We start from the raw sequence: 18,826 nt of genomic DNA on the forward strand, positions 1-18,826 counted from the left end.
TTGCTTTTGGGACGGAGACCGTCTGTGCCAGGACCCGCTAACCTCGGCTTTTCTGGCGTTTTGGGTGCCTGTGGTCACAGACCATCTTGCTAGGCTGACTGTAGCAAAGGGGTTAGGAGGGAGGCAGAGACCGGGCAAGGTCCTGAAACTTGGGATCCAGTGCCTGTGGTGGCCACGATTGCAAACGCTGTAGGAGGAATTTTGCTCCCCTGGTCTACTACAGACAGGAAAACCAGCATTGCCAAAGCTAATGGTGGGAGCCTAATGCTGGGGGTGAGAGATCCCACGTAAGTTTAAATAGCAAAGCTTCGCTTGCAGGATTTCTGTCTGTCATGTATTTGCAGTGTAGCTGGCTTTTGTGTGCAATGTTGAACTTTGTGTCGTGTTTCCCCTCCAGCGTAAGGACAAAGTTACCACTTATATAACAATTGCAAAGTATAGTAGAAATTGACTGCAAGATCTATACTGTAGGCTGTTTACAATCCCCTACTCCGATTATTAATAAGTTGTTTCTAAAGAAGGACTATATTTATTCACTAGTAATCAATATTTTCATATGGTTCTGGAAGGGCAGTCAGGACAAATGAATTGTGTGTATTAACTTTTCTATTGGTGCATAGGGCTTGCAGTTACTCATCAGTGCAATTTCTTATTACATAGTGCAAATTCGTATCATAAACATTATGTCTAACTGGAAAATAAGAGAGTAAAGGAGAAATATTGTAGATTTCATTCTTGTACTAAAAATGTTTTGTGCACCAATAAACATAAAATCAAGACATTTAAATTTTTTGCTAGTAACAGCTCAAGATATGACTTCTTAGAATTAATCTTTTTAAGGAAAAAAAGAAAGATGTCATTCTGTTTTCTGTTAAAAAAAAAAGATTACCTTTGCTGAATATGTTCAGGGAAAACAGCTAATTGAGACAAGAACAAACTGCCTTCAGAGCTAAACAAAATTATGTACTCTAAGCAAATCCTTGTAAGCTAGATTGCCAGAGCTTTCTACATTGGTCTGAGATGCAGGAGGTACTGAAGATGACTGTGTGTGCAGATTTGTCAAAGAGCTGGGCTTATGGTGAAAATGAGCCATGATTATGATGAGATCCGTCTCTCATTCCAGTGAGAGAGGACACTTACTTTTTTGTTTGCTTCCTACACATCAGAACCTTCATCTTTTCCTGCTTGCTATTTCCCAATGTATTTTTTTGGCCATCTGAGAAATCTGTGTGCACAGAATCTGTCTGTCCCTACAGGTGGCCATGTGGAGTCCCAGTATCTTCTTTGGAAATTGTGCCTGTATATCTATGAGGAGTGGGAGATGTTGCCGCTAGAATAATCAGGCGAGAGTATGTTAAATGAACTTGTGAACCCAGTCTTGTATAGTGCTGCCCAAGATGGCAGCTGACATATTTCCTATTTAAGAAAAAGCATGTGATACTAATTTTTCTTTCCAGCATTGCTTGCTTAGAATTCTTGTGCTGCTTTCTGAGGAAAGAAAAGTCTAAAATAAGCAAAAGACAAAGTTACAAAGAAAAGTAGTGTTCCATTCTTAGATGGGTATGTGAGCCTTTCCTCAGGTCTGAAATAGAAGTAGGAGCTCTTGGACCTGGATGTTGGGAACACCTGCTGATACCTTAACTGGATCACGTTAACATGCTAAACAATTTGGGAGAGAAGATGGCTCATCACTGTGGTACAGAGACAGTGTTAGCAATGGCAGTTAGTCCCTGTGCTGGTGGGGAGAAAGAGGCAGCAGTTATTGCCTACAAGACATTGGAAAGTTACCTGTTGAGGAAAAGCAGAGAGACACGATGTACTGGCTACTGAAAAATCATAACCATCAGGGGTTATGCATCTTATTACTTAAAAGATGTTTTATAGGTCTTCACATCATTAAAGCTACAGCAAGACCATCTACTCAAAATAGTAATTTAGAAGGCTTATAGAAATGGAAACAAGCCCTCGTTTTGACCTACTTCATGTAATTGCAAATAGAGATTGTGTATTTTTTATTTATATTCATTCTGTCAAATTTTGCTTGCCTTAGTGTATGCCAAGCAAGGACAGAGAATATGCAAAATAATTCTAAGATGCAAGGACTAGGAAGACTTAATTACTGCTAGCTCTGTTAAATGATCCTAAATCCATCTGGTGCAGTCTGCACCCATAACCTCTGGATACATTTATAATAATCCCATAAGCAACTTGTTGGAAAGAAAATATTCGTGGCTGCCATGTAGGAAGAATAAGTGTGGTCTATTAGGTTTCTGAGACATCTGGAAGGGCCATGAATTTCCTGGTGGAAAACCTTCTTGGTGAAACATCTGGGGCTTATTTCTCTGTCTAAACCCAAATAACCTGAAAACTGTCTGAAGCATGTGTTTAAACTTAAAAGCTAGCAGGATGTTCACTCTACCAGCGAAGAGCAAGGAAATGCTTCAGAAAAAAAAGGACACAAAAAAACCAGCCTGAAATACTGCTGCTGTAGACATTAAAGTACCATTTTCAAAAAAGGAAGAAAGAGTAGGAATGTCTTCTCATATGCATAGTTGCTCTTTGCAGTGAATTAATGACTAGAGAAAAAGTTTTCTGATTTTTTTTTTTTTTTGTGGAGGGGAAAAGTGTATTTTTAATTTCTTACTTTGAACCTTCTTCATGCATGACAAAAAGGTGCATTCCTCTCCTGGTTTAGGATGATTGAGTCAGCTATTCTTTGCCTGGCCAAGCTGAACAACCATAGCTGTTGTTTTCTTTTTAATTGGGCTTCACAATGGCTTTTGGATCATCAGAAACTTCCTACTACTTAGGTTGTCAGCAGTTTTCCAATCTGTGGATCTTTGTTGTTGGCTTGTGTTTTGTTTGGGTTTTTTCCTTTGGATCACTGCCAGGATGGGTTTCAATGTTCCCTCTTGCCTATTTTTTTTTTTCTTTTTTTTAAATTTATGTTTTGCTCCAGGAAGTGAAAGCTCAGCCAGAGGGACGGAGTCAGGAGAAGCATGGGTCTCCATAGCCACAGGGATGCCCTGGGGCGCCCAGGGTTGCCATGGCCATGCACCATCCAACTACAACAGCAAAGCGCCTGCAGAGAATTTCAAAACTCTTTCCTCTTTCATGGACTGCCTTTTGAATGCGTCCCCAACGCTCAGTCCTTTTTTTCCCTCTTTTAAATAGAGCAGGGCTAGTTTATCAACAGGGGAGGGTTTAAGCACTGAAAACCAAACAAAAGGTTTGGGCCTTCTTGCATGTTGAAGGGACCTGTTTCTTATTTCACTGACACGCTGTTGGAGAAGATGACATCATCCCTGTGGAGCCGATAAAGTTACACCGGTGTATGCATTGTGAGGTTAGAATAGCACCAAAGACCTTAATGCTTTGCAAACTGCAATTGTTTTTATGCTTTTTTTTTTTTACATAAGGGTTTTGCCTCCATCCTTTTACTATGTAGTATAAGACGGCAGCTTAACTAAGCCAAGCTACTCTTCCCACTGTAAGAATTGCTTTCAAATTAATTGGCAAACAAAAGTACTATGAATAAAACAGAACTTTGCGCTTCGTATTTCAGAGTTTTTGATTGTAGCTCACTCTTGCTGGAGTGTGTGAGCTATGCAAGACGTTTGCCCATAGTGAATGAAACTGGAAGAATGAATAGGTACAGCTCCAAGGTAAAGCTTGGCTATGTTTTTGTGGTGTAATAGTGGTTAAGCTCATACTGAAAATAAATTAGTTCTTGCTGTAATTCGTAGTAAAATTGTAGAAGAAGTACCGGTAGTACTGGGGGGAGAGAGAGAAATGGCTATGCTTTTTTTCTTGAATGTGTTGTTTACTTGTATCTGTATTTTAGGGCTGTGCTACTGTTTGTTGTGTTTTTTTTTTTTTTAAGTCAGTGGAGAGACTGTGTCATGATTATAGAGGGAATATGGAAAGCGAGAGACATACCTGTCTCTCCCTTTCCTACTAGTCGCTCAAAATGCGTGCTGTTTTTATCAGAGAGGAGGGTTTTACATTTTATTTGAACCAGATACTTTTCAATGAGATTAAAGCTACGTTGTGGAAGGGAAACCTATTTTCTTAGTTGTTATTAGTTAACACGATGCTTTTTCTAGTATAAGGTAGTATATAATTAATTTTTGTGTCAGAAGAAAGCATATACTTTTGTTTCTAGAGTTTTGAGAATGCAGCAAGTACCCAAAAGGCCATGTTTGGGGAGGAGGGATGGGCTTGTGATGAATGCCTTGATCTAAGGCTTGGGAGAACATTTGGTCTTTCTGAATGTGCCAAAAGCTTGCTGTGTGACTGGGGGTTAACCACCTTAGGGTTGATTCTGCTGTGGGAAGTGTGACTCTTCCCACTGCTTTAAAATTACTCCTAGCTTTGTTTCAAACTGCAGGTATTGGGCATGTTTCTCCATGTGAAAACCTTCAAACTCTTTTCAACTTTTAGTATTAAAGGTGTCTCCTCTACATGCAGCCATGTTCCCTTCATAAACCACATCCACATTCTTGTTCAACTCAAACAACATAAATCAGTGTGTTTATTGCATTTTGGGTTTTTTTTTTTGCCAAAGAACAGTCTTCCACCACAGAGTTGGGAAGTCCCTAGTTCTGTGAGGTGAAAGACTATGGTGTTCTGGCACCTTCTGGGAAATACCTAACCAACTAGTCCATACAGCTTCGGACATATGTGTACGTGATAGGGTATTCCAAATTATTTTGCTACAGGCAGCTGTGAGGAGCAGTTAAATTCAACCAAATGGTTATCAAGGCTTATCTATAGTACAAAATGTTACACCAATTAATTTGGGAGTAGAGAGCCATGTGCAGTCTAGGGCAGCTCCTTAGAGCATACTCCTAAAGGCCAGATCCCCCCAATCCACTAAGGCATCTCTAAAATAATTTTGACAGCTTAGTCTCCAAAAGATGCCCACAGTGTCTTCCCCTTCCTCGCTAATTGCCAGATATCTAAGGGTTTGTTCTTCCATAATATGTTGGCTTTGGTGGCAAGTCAGCATCAAACAGTTCCAGACAGCTGCTCCCGGGCTGTTTTTACAGCTTGGTGCCCAGCTGCATTGCAGGGAAACCCAACCATTTGTCATGAGGTAGATTGTCAAAGTGATCTGTGTTAAAAGTAACTACAAGAAAGTTGTTGCAGTTCCCGGACAGAGGGCTAAAGTATGTGCACGGTGCTATTGGCTCTAAAATTGACAAGTGCCAACTTGGCTGATGATGGCATTTAGGTGCCATGTACATTTGGTGTTGTAAGTGTCTGTGCACATTCCCAACATCTTTTCTGCCGGCAAGTCCATTTGGAATCGTCAGGCTAGACACCTGTAAGTTTGTTTAATCAAGTACTGCAGAAAACCATGTTCAGTCCTAGTGGGTTTGACCCATGTTACCTATCAAAACCACTCTTTGTGTTTTACTTTGGGTAGTCAAATGTTTTTAAAAAAATGTTAGGAGCAAGCACTGAAAACAAGGGCCCCAAGTGAATTGGTTTATACAAGCTTTTATGCTTATGGCAAAGTACAGATACATTGTGGTTCTTACGTGCATAGAAGAAAATGATAACTATGGCAGCGATCTAAAGTAGCTAATACCAGATAGTTTAGAAGGGATACTCGAGTACCACCCTAATGGACCTATTTAAATAATAGATATTGGATGGCTGATGTCTTGAAACCTACATGTTTTATATGCTTTTAATTAAAAGAAATTAGCCTTCCTATTCCTAGAAGTATTTAATTGCATTTGATCTCTAAGCCTTGAACTCTAATTATGAGCTTTATTGGCCCATTATGCACTGTATTTAAGGCTCACTTTTAAACAGTGTTGTATTTCTTTTACTTATTTATTCCTTTGTTCTGAAAAAGGTTAAGAGCATAATTGACTTTTTTTTGTTCTCGAATACCACAATCCTGTCTTGCTTTTTCTCAACCTATCTCAGTCTTTCTGTTCTCTTATGGCATCATCTAGTCCTTGCTGATACCATTCAGAGCCTGTCCGCTGCCAAGGAAAATAGATCAGGAGTTTATTACTAAAGCCATTTGTTTCTCGTTATTTTCTCTCCTATGCCCTTTGAAACAGGGTGATCAGAGTGTGAGGAATGAATACTGTTGAGAGAGGACTAGTAATGTTGCATTCATTCTTTCCTTACAAACTTATTTTTTACTTGTAACTGCGTTGGAGAGTGTGGTTTTCTGTTTCAGTATTGTTCAGATGTGATACTAATGAATGCAGAGGTTCTCTTTTGTTTGCCTTTTCTAGTCTAGACAACTGTTTCAAAGCTGGGGGTTGAAACTGCTTGGCAGCTAATCAAACAAGCAAGAAATGAATGATTAAAAAATATATTAAATGATGAAGCATAAGTGCCAAATAAATTCTGCTCAAGGGAAGAAAATCTGACTTTAGACCCCTCAAGCTTCTATAAAATCTGGAAGTTGTAGTTAAGAAGAGAGTCTGCAGGGTATGTGTATTTTCACCTTTTTTTCAGTGTTCTTGTATTGAGTTTCATTCTCTTAAACTTTTTGATCATGCTCTTTTAATGACTTTACAATTGACGTTTGGTTTTGAAACATTAAGCCTTTAAGAGGCAGTCTAAGTATTAGGAAGAATTGATGGCTGTAGTCATTAGAATATTGCTAGTAGACAAAATCTTTCATTTAAACCTCCAAGATTCAGGCCGTGTCTGAAAAATTATTCTATTGACAAGTGTGTGATGTTCTCTTTGGTAATCCTGCCATGCTTTATTTTCTTTTGTATTTCACACAAACCCTTGGTGTGAATGTGTTTAGTGTATTTTCCTGTATCTTAACCCGTGGGTTTGTGCTAGTGTGGGGTTTTGTGTTGTGTGGGTTTTTTGTGGTTGTGTATTTTTTGTTTTTTTCTGTTGTTGTTTTCAGATAACTAACCAGAAGCCTCTGAATCAAGTTTTGATTATAACAAAAGACAATTTACCTTGGGCTTTCTGTTGCTTTTCCTGACTCTATCTTTGACTCTCATAGCTCCAAATTTCCTGTGCTTTGGCCCTCAAAAGATTGTGAATTTTGCCAGAATTGCAGTCGTTTCAGAACTACTACCCACTCCTCTCCCTCTGAAGTTTTCTTGGTTTCCTTAAAAACTCCCTGCTCCAGGTTTCCAGATGGCCTGGTGTATTGTCTCTACTTTCTCTGTTTTCTGTAGTTTTGACTTTTCGTAGAGGAGGGATTATAGATGCAAATAACCTCTTCCCTCAAATACTTATTTTAAGTACAGCTTATCTCAGGACTGACATTCCAGCTGCATTATTTTTAAAAGGGTGCAAATGTGAGTCATATGGACGGAAATGCAATCTGCATGTTAGGTTAAGGATGGGTATCTTTTTGTGGTATATTGTCTAGTAGGTGTTTAACCACTGTGTCAGTGAAAGCACCACTGCTGAAGATAGATTGCATTTACTGCTTACTGTGTGCTTGCTGCACCTCTGTAAATGGTGTGGGAGGTTCTGCCGGAGTCCAGTATTTTAGTTTTTGTGATAGGGTAGTGAGCAACCTGCAGTGTCCCAAATGCAGATACAGTAGCAATGGTGAAATCCTTAGCACAACCTGTGTCTTTTAACTGTTCAAGCAGGGTGGAGGGAGGATACTAATAGAAAGCTTGTTCTCAGGGACGTGCGTTAAGAATAAAAGGCTGCAAGTCATAGGTTCATTCTGCTACATCACTTCCAAAAATATTTTTCAATGAACTACTTCGCAGTTTCCAGCTTAACAGAAGTACAAAAGAAACCAGATGGAATTGTTTGATAATTTTTGCTTTTCTGGACTACTACTTAGCTTTAAATGAATGTTTTCTGAGATTTTTAACTCGGCGTTTCTCCTACACACACATACAAACACTCTGAACAAAAGATTCCTCAGATGATAAACCCCACTGAAGCTAATCCTTTCACTTCTCCTCTCCCTTTTCTTGACCTATCTCCTTCTTAGAGATTATTTCCATTTCCTTGGATACCTTCACAGTAATTCCAGGCAAACGGTAATGAGAGCGTGTCAGCTGTAGGCATCCCCTGTTTATCGGCCAAAAAGCTGTATATCCTTCCAAATAAAGGATGCTGTTATGGCTGCTCTCCTTTCTGTTCCGCTGAAGATGTACCTAACCACGAAGGTGAAAAGAGCTAGCTCTTTATCATCGTGGTTAGGAAAAGCTGAACACGATGGGGAAAGGGAATGGAAGAGTCTTGGTGCCAAAAAGTTAATGACAGGATGCAGAGGTTGGGTTATTCTCATGCTGTAGGTTCATTGTGCGTACTGTGAGAAACCTAGAAAACGCAGTAGGTTTTGGGGGTTAAAGAACTGGGAAGTCTTCGGTCTAAACAATTTGACTTTGCTAAGTTCTACTGTTGGCTGTTTGGTTTGCATGTCATCTCAAATTTAACTAATTTAACTTAAAATAATTGAATTAGGTGGGGGAGAAAGAATGTGTGTTAGTTTCCTGTGCAGCATGAAATTCTGCAGGTTTTTTTGCAGTAATTCAATTATTTTGAATGTTTCCAGTTAGCTTTTTAAAGTTCATATTAAACATTGCAGTAACTCCCATCTCTAGATGAATTTATTTGGCTTTCCTGTTCCGTGGTTGTTGACGTTTTGAGCACTCATGCACTTTCTAACAATGCCTGTGTGGCTGCTGTTGGAAGCCACGGTGTCATATTTGGACACAGATACTCTAGTAAACTCTAAATTGCTCCCTGTGGAGCACTGTGTTAAAGGGAATTGTGAAATAAAAGGTCTGCAAGTCAGTGACATAATTGCCTAAGAATAGCAACAGGTAGGCATCTACGTGTTATGTTTTCGCTGTGGTGTGTTGCCTGTATTTCAGAGCCCCCCTGAAATAGCAGTTTCAGAATTTTGAACTCTGAACTTCCTTCTGTTATTCTTAAGTCAAACCCATAATATTAATATAACAGCTTTCTGTGTTTGTTTTCAGTGTCTTTGTTATTTCAGCAGAATATTTTTATTGGCAGCGTATTGTTCCAGTGGCTCTTGAGGATCTAATGTGGCATTAATGTTTCACTTCATGCACTGTATTACCTGACCCCAGGAGTATTTTGTGGCGTCTACCAGGCCAGAGATAAAAGCTGCTGTTTGAGACTAGGAGTGCAGGCTACATTCAAAATACCAGCATTTTCATATCAGAGTAGCAGTTCCTTTTAAAGTAATTGTGCTCCGATGGCCCTATGCCCAACTGTATAAGCCTTTGGACTATACTTTGTGTGTAGGCACGGCTCTATCAATACAATTGCACATAAGCTCCGCGAAGCGTACAAAGTTTGTGAATTAGTTTGACAATAGCAATTACTGTGCTAAAAATAAACCAGAGGTGCATTAGCATTAATAACTACTCCCACAAGCTATGCTGATCACTCCTGAAGAGCTGCAGAATTGGGGAATACTGTTGTACATGCTAAATTACTTCTTACAACGTAAAGTCACACATCTAGCAAAACAGTTTGTTTGGGTTTTTTTGTGTGTTTTTGGTTTTTTGGGGTTTTTTTCCCCCTTTGGCCTCTAAATGAGTACGTAAGAGTGAGTTTGCTAAAGTTCAGAAACCTTGCTGACTTTTGTGAGCATGGATGACTGAAGGTGGCACAGATGCCTTCTCCGTAAATGGTCTTCCATATAGAGCATGTGCTTGACCTTACTTTTAAAACTCTGACCTCATAAAAGTATTGGTTTTATTGCAATTTTTAAAGAATTTTTAATACGTTGAGTTACAAAACTATATTTTAAAAGAAAAAAAAAAAAGCATGGGGAGAAGGAGTATAGTTTTATTTTAAGCAACTTAAATGGAGCTACTTGGACCATAGGGACTTTTAGATCAAGACGCGGTGATTGTATGTTGGGTTGCTGTCATATTTTAAGCTGAGAGCAATTTTTAGAGTACACTGTTAATTTTGGGCACTGATATTTGTCTTACATACAGATCACTTGCTTTCTTTTCATCTCATTAATGTCAAGCTTTTTACCTGAGATGGGTCATGTGGCATCACTCCTGGGCTAGGTGCTTTGGTCTTTCTCCACTGCGGTGCCCAAAATGATGATGACTGGAACGTGCCTAACCATGGCACAAACCACGTAGCACCTACTCACATGAGAAGGGAGAGACTTGGTGAGGGGGCAGTTGGTGATGGCTCTGAAGCCAGATAACTGTTCTGGTGGGTTGGCTGTGGTCCCTGGGATGCAATTAGACCATGCCCATTTTTCGTTACTCTGTGAAAACTAACAGTGATGGCAATCCTGTTACATTTTAAAGGGCCAGCGGTGTGCCAGTTCAGGAAACTCGCATCTGCTGATCTGTAACTCAGAAAATTTCAAAAGCATTAAAATATGAGGTCTTGTGAATATAATAGCATGGTCATTCTCAGTTTGAAACTTCGCCTTGGATGGAAAACTATTAAATATTTATTTGCACAAATCAGTTTGTGTAGTTTGCTTAGAAATACGGAGTATGTTTGGGCTGGTAAGCAGGCAGAGCTGGTTTGTTGGTTTCTTGGGGTTTCTTTTGTCTTTTTCCTGAGTAGAATTGGTTTTAATAAAGAAGGGAAGAAGATGGCAACGCAGAGGGAAAACTGGCATTTGTTGGCCTTGGTAACAGGATCGCAGTTGCACTAGAAACAGCTGAACCACCAGGGAGCGTGTTTAAAAACTGTGTAGCTGGAATGTGCAAATGTGTCAGGCTTGTGATGTGTAAAGCAAAACAAGGCTTTGGATTTAGAAAGGAAAAACTGAGCATAAAGGAACTTCGCTTTTTATCAAACCTACTCTGCAAAGCATCTTGTAGGTGAGTAAGGAGCATGCCACCACTAATGAGAACAATTACCATCCAATAATGTTTAAATGAAACATGAGCGAAGACACTTGAGTAAGATAACGATTTTCCAAGTCTGTGCCAGAAGCCAGAATTGAAGAGGGATTTTTACTTCTGCAGCTTGATACTGGATTACTCTAATCTCTACTTCTCTCTCATTCCCTTTCCCTGTAGTTTTGGAAACAACCAAATGAGCAAAATAATCTTGTGCATAGCTCCATCTAGAATTACTGGAAATCTGGTGAGAGTCAGTTGTACTTCCAGCTGGTGGCTACAAAGTCAAGTGGTTCTGGTGATTTGTAGTAACACCAGTAAACGAGCGTATCCTCCTATCTTGTAATGTAGAGCCCTTCATCCTATGAATGTGATCCTTGATTACTATCTGAACAGAATTTTTGAACGGTGCCTACCTTTATTTAAATGGAAGGTAAAATCATGAGGATGTTTTGCTCTATCTTTGCACACACTGGCTGCTGACTTGTTAACACTTTTTTGGTATTTAGCAGAGACTTGTCCAAAATACGTTGTTCTGAATGGATTCTCAGGGCAGGGTGTTGGGGCTGAGGAAAGAGCATTTCTCTGTGATTGTTTGTTGAAAAATACAGTTCTATGGTCTTTGAACAAACAGAGAAGAGGAGAAGCTTGTGGCTCTGCTTTTTGAAAAGGCAGGAGGGTGCCTCTGGTGGTTTTCCCCCCCTTAACCTCTGCCAACCTACTGCTGCCTTGGGACAGAGAAGTTAAACCAAGCCAAAGGAAAGTCCACTTTGGACATGTACTAACCTAGCAAAGCCTTCGGGAGGAAGAGAAAACAGACTTGCAGGAGTTTGTTGGCATGGTAAGGCATGTGTTGCCTTTACGTTGAATTACTTACCCACTGGGTTTCTTGAGCGAGAAGACTGGTGTGCGCGTGGAGTGCTCACAAGCGTGTGCGAGGAGGAGGAGCAGGTGGCAGTGCTCGGTCTCGGGGTGGACGTGTGGGTTGTGTGTGTGGGGAAGCAGATGTTTTGTTCTTTCCTTGCACCCTCCACCTTCTGGTTTTAGGTGTTTCTCTTGGACTGTAAGAAGCTAAAGGCAGTAGATGAAAACAATGACTGAACTCAGATTTTTTTTTTTTCCTTCAACTCATTTCTGAAAGTGGCAGTGGTCATTTATTGGCATTGGGTAACTGGCTGATCATCGCCTTTTCTTGCTGCTGTTCTTTTCTTTTTTCCTTTTTTTTTTTTTTGCCTGCTGTTCCTTGCTCCTTTTGGTGATGGGCTTCACCTTTGGAATTCAGAGAAATAACAAGCTTTCCTGTTGTGCAGCAACAAGGCTTCTTTATGAAGAGAAATGGGTGTTACCTCTTTCTGTGGGTCAGTGCTTGAAATGAGAAAAACGTAATCACTGGTGTACTATTATCAAACTGTTTATCTATTTTGAGTCCTCTTAAGCTTGGTAGCCTTGTAGTGCAAATTATTTTGGCTCCCCAGGTTGAGGGACTGGCCTCTACTAGCTGGATTTGGTTACCTGTGAAAGGTGATGACAAACTGAGCTTCTGCCCCAAATTCTTGATTTGGTTGCCTTAACTTTCCCCAGGCTGCGTGTATTCACATGGCAGATGGGCACGTTGCTGCTGAGGGCTCTCCAGGTGCTGGCGCGGTGGGGATGACCCCCGAGTTAGGGGAAAACCCAAGCTTTGCAGCTCTGACCTTGCTGTGCCTGTTCCTGGCTAGAATCAAAGCCAGGACACCCTTCTTGCGTGGTATGGGTTCACTCTGTAATGGGTTAAATGGCACAGGATGAGGGAGTAGGAAGCTCTGCTTTTAAATGTTCTGATATTTTAACCTTTTAATCGGATGTTTGTTTGCTTTTGCATAACGAATTGTACTCAACTTCTCAGAGTGAGACTTACCACAGTGTAAGTATAAACTTACAACAGTATACATATTACTTGTAATCTTCCGGTCTTTTTAAGTGTTTGCTGCTCATTTTTCTTATGTTTCCCTTACATTTTCTTACATTTCTATTTTTCTGTGGAAAATTCTATTTCAGGGTTATTTAAAGAGTTTCTAACTGTGGTGATGACTCACAAGGACATCAGTAAAATTTCTTGTACTGAAACTATCGTTCTGTTTCACTTTTAGAAAACCTATTCTTAAATACTTATGTGGAGATGATTCCAACACCTAAGACAAACATCTGTCGTACACAAAATAAAAAGTGTGACTGTAACCTCAGTTCCCCCCCCCCCCCTTTGGACACATACATTATGATTCAGTCATTAGTGATATGATCACATACTTAATTCTTGATGCCTTGCCTAATTGAAAGCACAGTGTGGTTCTGCTCTGCGAATGCCTGCACATTGGTGTGTGTGACCCGTCTGGTTTCCTGAAGATGTTTGGGAAGTGAATGAAGCAGGAATCTGCAGGAGAGAAAAGTACCTCATGGTTACAGACAGTGGATGATGCTGTCCTGAAGTTCTGGTGTTTATCTGCACATTTTTGGCTCTAGCTTTTCAGACAAAGCTGTTCCTTCCCTTTTGAGGGCTCAACTTTTGGTTCAGGGATCTGACCCTCAAATTCAGGCAATTGTTACTTTTTTGAAAACGGCAAGCAAAAATGTCTAAGATGTATATGCTTGTATACACCCATACATATATACATGTATGAAACTGTTGGGATGGTGGTGTTTAGTTCTGTGTGTGTGCGTGATGCTTTTGTGGTTTTCCATTTGTGCCTGTTATGGTTGCAGCATAGGTACTATAGAGCGGTTGGACAGTGCGCGTCAGATACCAGCTATGATCTGAGAAAGTTCAAACATCTCTTGGTTCCTGTTTTGGAACATTTATTACAGAAAAACTGGTTTAATTTAGTAGCTCTACTTGCGTTTCAGGCTGTCTTATAGAAACATCTGGTTCTCTCACTGTTCTTGTGTTTCTGGTCAGTTACAGAAAATCAATGAAGAGCTAGTGAGGTCAGCGCTGCTTAAGATCTTACTATTTCAGTGAGGTTTCAGTGCAAAATTGAAGATGATAATTAGCCATTCAGTTAAATTTTTAGTGAGGAAGACTTGCATAAAGACAGTCTTATTCTCCTTGCTTCTTTCATGTAAACCCAGTGGGGGGATGGCTGCTGCTAGCTCTGGCTATCCACAACTGGTGATTCTGGCTAAAACACTTGATGACTCTTGCAAATATCTTTGCTTTTGTTCCTTCACTCCTGTGAAAGAGACGACTACTAGGTAGATCCACTGTTTATAGAGGCAAGAGAATTTGGGAAGATCCGTAGGGATTCAAAAGTACTTTCTGGATATTTTCTCAAGAAACTGTTAATTTGAGAAGATGAGAATGTAATCAAAATGCATACATAGGGGTTTTTTAATAGCTTTACAGAGGCTTATGATATCATTTGATGCTTAAGCTAAAATCAAAAAACTTGAAATCTTGCAGAAGACTGAAAATGGAGTAACCCTGTGTTTTGACTCAAAGAAGTAGCATTACATTTGTCCCTTCTGACTGTCTGTCTTTTTGTTCATGATACCTGTAGTATTCTTTTAATATGACTATAGGAAGGTATGGAAAGTTGCTGTAAAGCCTAAAGGATTAGTTCCATTTAAATGATTTATATCAATCTTTTGGGCGATACAGGAAAGTGCGATACAAAAAACGATAAGTGATTTGAAGGGACTGGCAAGAGAGATTTTGGAACAAATGGGTTTGTAAGCTTAGGAAAAGATCTTGGAGAATCAGACCTTGTGGCAATAGTATAAATGAGTTGTGCAGTTAATAATAAAATGCAGATCTGAATTTTTGGACCAGTAAGGAATACTGAAGAGTTAAACAGAATTGTGAAGAACAAAGTGAAATAAATTGCTATTCAAATTTTTAGAAATTAATTCCGTCTCATTCATGATTATGGAAAACAGCTCAGTTAAATGTTCTTTGAAAGACTGTCTGTATAGATTCTGCCTCTTGATTGTCCTAAGAGAAGATGGTTGTTAATAAGGATTTTAATGTGAATTATGATCAATGGGAAGAGCATGTCGTGAATGAACTAAATGGGGCCATTTGTGAGGGTCTCCAGAAGTGGGAGAAGTGATATGTAGCAGATAAACATGAGATTAACATTGAGCAGAGGGGAGAGACCAACATCCTGAATTGTTACTAATAAGCACTAAGGAGTGAACATCAGCCATTCTTTGAGTTGAAAAAGGCAGGCAATTTACTAATTAAAAATAATTCATAAGGTGGCTTCTCTTTTTGTATTCTGCCTGTAAAATAATGTGCACAAGTGAAGCTTGGAGGCAAAGTAGCAAAGTGATCCTATGTAAGGAGGATTTTAGAGTTCATTGCCTTAATGCTTATGCTCCTTTTAAAAGTGTTGTTTTGCTCCTTTCCATCTCTGTGTGTATACCTGCAAAAGATGAAAAAAATCTTTTTTTGCAAGACTCAGTGTTAAGTAATGGAAATAAAAGATATTACCATTTCTCCCATTACCCTAACTCCTATTAATGAATACAGCGTATGATGTACAGTGCTTTAAAGCCTGAATGAATACTATGTTCAGCTGAAACTATGGAGATGAGATGAACATAGGTAGAATGTACTATTCTTTATTTTGTACATGAAGTACTTCCTGTTCTCATCGTGCTTTTTATACACTAAAGTCATAAGATACTAGTAAAGCGCTGTTCCTTTTCCCTAATTATGCAGCACAATTGGAAATTGTGGGCAAATCTCCTAATCTCCATAGTGACAGCAGAACATTTATCTAATTAGTAGTTTGCCTTTTGGCATTACTTTGAGTAAATTAGCATTTCATTAGATACCCTGGGCTACTGGGAAAAAGTTTCCCAGAGTAGTATTTAGTGTTTCTTCTCAAGAGTGTATTCTGAATTAGCATAGGTTAATGATATCCTTTGTAACTGGAAAGACACAGAGTAATAATACTGTTGTTATTCTTAATATCAGAGGGCTGCGCTTGGAGGTGCTTTGCTTTCTTTAATCCTCAGGAGCCAGAGTAAAAACTTAGTCACCTTATTTGATGACTTGCTCATTCCTCAGGGGTAAAAAAAGGAGGGGGAAAAAAAAAAAGTGGAACAGGTTTGAAATACAACCTCCTACCTCCACCCTTTCCCTTCCTCTAGAGGATGAACTTCCCTTTTGGATTGCAAACAGTGCAAAGCATAGTGGTGAGGACTAACCCAGAAGTCATGCTCTATCACTTGCTAATTATAAATGAGCTCTTCTGCAGTATTTCCAACACAGCTGATCCAGAATAATCAAAGACTATTTGTATTCTTTTGTTGCGTATATAAATCAGTGGTAGGAAACTGGGTGACTAAGTTTTGGTGCCGACTGCCAGATAAGAAGTGTGGGTGCTTATCGTGCTTTCCAGAACCATAACTTTGATGGAAAGTTAAAAGAGGTAATTCATCAAAGATGGATTCTCATTGGTTTTCTTTCCTAGTGTTAAAAAGAGCAGAAAGAAAAATCCATGTATGTGATAAAGGGTTGCAATTTCCTTTCCTTGAGTCATTGGCTGTTTCAGACCCTTCAAAGAGTCATTGGCTGCCGCCTGTGGCAGAGGATCGGTATGAAGTATGGTGTTAAATATTCTCCTTTTCCCAAAGTGGCCTTTGCATTTACATTTGTACCACCATTTACATTTACACTGCCGTTGTCGCAGTTGCCTTTTGGTAGATGGAGGCATGTAAAGGACCCGTCAGTTGTTTTGCCAAATCCAGAGGAATGAAACGTCTTCTGACTGCTTGGCTACCAGGCTGGATTTTGTATCTAGTAGCACAACGCATCTGGAGCTTACAGTATTTGTGAACTTGGAACCAGTTACAAAAGGGACCCCCAGTGTGGTGTTGACACATGAAGGTCCAGAGCAGCCTGTCCAGCTGGGCTCAGTGATGGCAGTTTCTCTGCTTCTGGGCTGGGTTCTCCGAGCAGATGGTCACTTACCTTTCTGGTGGTGAGGCAGGACAACCATGTACTTTCACCTGCCCTTTGGTAGGTGTTTTCTTGTTTCCCTGCCCTGGGAAGGCTTTTTTCCTCATTTCTTGTGATTTGGCACTGGGTTATCTCATGGTGAGAGAGGAGCTCATGTTACTTTCTAGCTCTTCCCTCGGGCATCTTAAGTTACCCCTCTCGATCTGGTAATTATTTTGTATTCCTGTGCAATGAGTCAGCCACAGTTTTGGGGTGGATCTTCCTAGATTTTCTGCTGTGACGAGCTCCCTGTAAAAAAAACAGGAAACTAATTTTCTAACTTTGATCAAATCTGGCTTTTTTTAACAACAAATGGAACAATTAATGGAAAACTTGAAGATGAGGGAAGACAGGATGGAAATAAAGAGGGTTTATTAATAGCTCTTTCCCTCTTCAGCGTCATTGCAGGCAGGTTCCTGCTTTCAGGTGTGGTCCTCGGTTACCTCGGTACCCTTGTAGAAAGTTCGTATGGGTGTCCAGTCCTCCCTCCTGGTGCCTGGGAAAGTCTTCCCTGCAGCCACTGAAGCCGGTTAGTGCCTGGCCCTAAAATGACAACGGCAGAAAATCTGGGTCTTGGTTGACTGCACTCCCCCTTGCTGCAGAACCCCAACTCTTGGCCGCCACACCTTGCACTGTCCCTTGGCTGTATCCTTCCTCATAGGGGATGTTCAGCAGCTCACGAAACAGCTGCTTCTTCCTTCCACCTCCATGCAGAGGCCCAGAAACTCTACTTAAATGTACTGTAAATGTTCTCTCTAAGAACAGAGAACAGTCGGTCATATCCTAGATATACATTTGAATTAACTTCTCTTTCCTTATAGGATTCTGAAGGCACTGTGATAAAACCCTTTAATCTCCTTCTACACGTTCAAATAAATTTCTCTTGTGTTTGTTAGTTGCGTTGATATTGTTGTTACTGAGCACGGTCTAGTGAATGTGGATTTGGGACTGCATAAAATTGCCAAACAGCCCCCATTTTCTTATCCACACCCGACATATGGTTTGTTTTAGGGAGATCTTGTCTGAGGACCTGGAAAATGTGAAGGCGATGTTAGAGGTATGTTAGAGAGAATGACTGCTGTAATCTAATGATCTGAATTTTGTTCTACAGCTTGATGACTGCACCCTGCAATTGTCTCACAATGGTACCTATCTGGATCTCGAATCCACCTTAGCAGAACAAAGAGATGAATTGGAAGGCTTCCAGGAGGATGCTGGGTAAGTAAATGTTTGCTAAATTTAGATAAATAGGCATATTTTTCCAGAAGCATTGAGGTTTCGGGAGTATATGTGGTTAACTTGGTACATTCAGGTTAGCATAGGAACAGAAAAAATAGAATTCTTTCCTCTGTATGCATGTATGTCTCGCCCTTTCTGTGATTAAGAATTTTATGACGTCTCTATCTACATTCACTCTTACAGTTTCTCTAAAAGAAGACGGCATGCTGTAAGAAAACTATCAAGATGAATGTGTTGACTAGTTAATAAATTTTTATAGTTCTTTTGAACTTGATAAATGCGGGTGGTTTGTTCTGAGAACTCTGAGGTCTTTCTTATACCATAGTAGTCAGTGTAGGAGATTATATTGGGGTGGTGCTCCTGAAGTTATAAACTTAATTTCTTTGTGCCTTGAGATTTAAGTCCTCCTTTTATATTCTTGGAGAAAAAGACCTGTACTGATTTCTTTTTTACTCCTGGAATATTGATTTAGCCAGCCTGGTGTGTGTGTGTGTGTGTTTTGTTGTTTGAACATTCTCTTCTCTTGCCTTTTTTTTTTTTTTTTTAAATTATTGAGGGCACACATGGATTGCTGTGTCACAGCTTTCCATAAACCATCTCTGATGAGAACTGAGAGTGAAAACAAAAGTTAGCATCAATGTGTGTCTGTGTGAATGCACATACAAAATTTGCTTTTTAGAAGACTTTTTCTAGGCCTTTTAGGTGATTGTCTTGTTTTAGATATGAAATGAACAGACAGTCTAGAGCTATTTGTGCCTTGCTGCTTGCTATA

General features: G+C 39.8%; 1 protein-coding gene across 10 annotated transcripts in view; it reads left to right on the forward strand.

Annotated features, from left to right (window-relative positions):
* The window catches only part of FHOD3 (formin homology 2 domain containing 3), a 393,264-nt gene that overhangs the window by 17,889 nt on the left and 356,549 nt on the right, over positions 1 to 18,826 (forward strand). For all 10 annotated transcript variants that reach the window (XM_069778694.1, XM_069778695.1, XM_069778698.1 and 7 more), the window contains exon 2: positions 17,927 to 18,033. In XM_069778694.1, coding sequence (XP_069634795.1) covers positions 17,927 to 18,033 — 107 coding nt within the window. The remainder of the gene's footprint in view (positions 1 to 17,926; positions 18,034 to 18,826) is intronic.

This window comes from Haliaeetus albicilla, chromosome 3, assembly GCF_947461875.1.
Source record: "Haliaeetus albicilla chromosome 3, bHalAlb1.1, whole genome shotgun sequence".
NCBI classification, from domain to species: Eukaryota; Metazoa; Chordata; class Aves; order Accipitriformes; family Accipitridae; genus Haliaeetus; species Haliaeetus albicilla.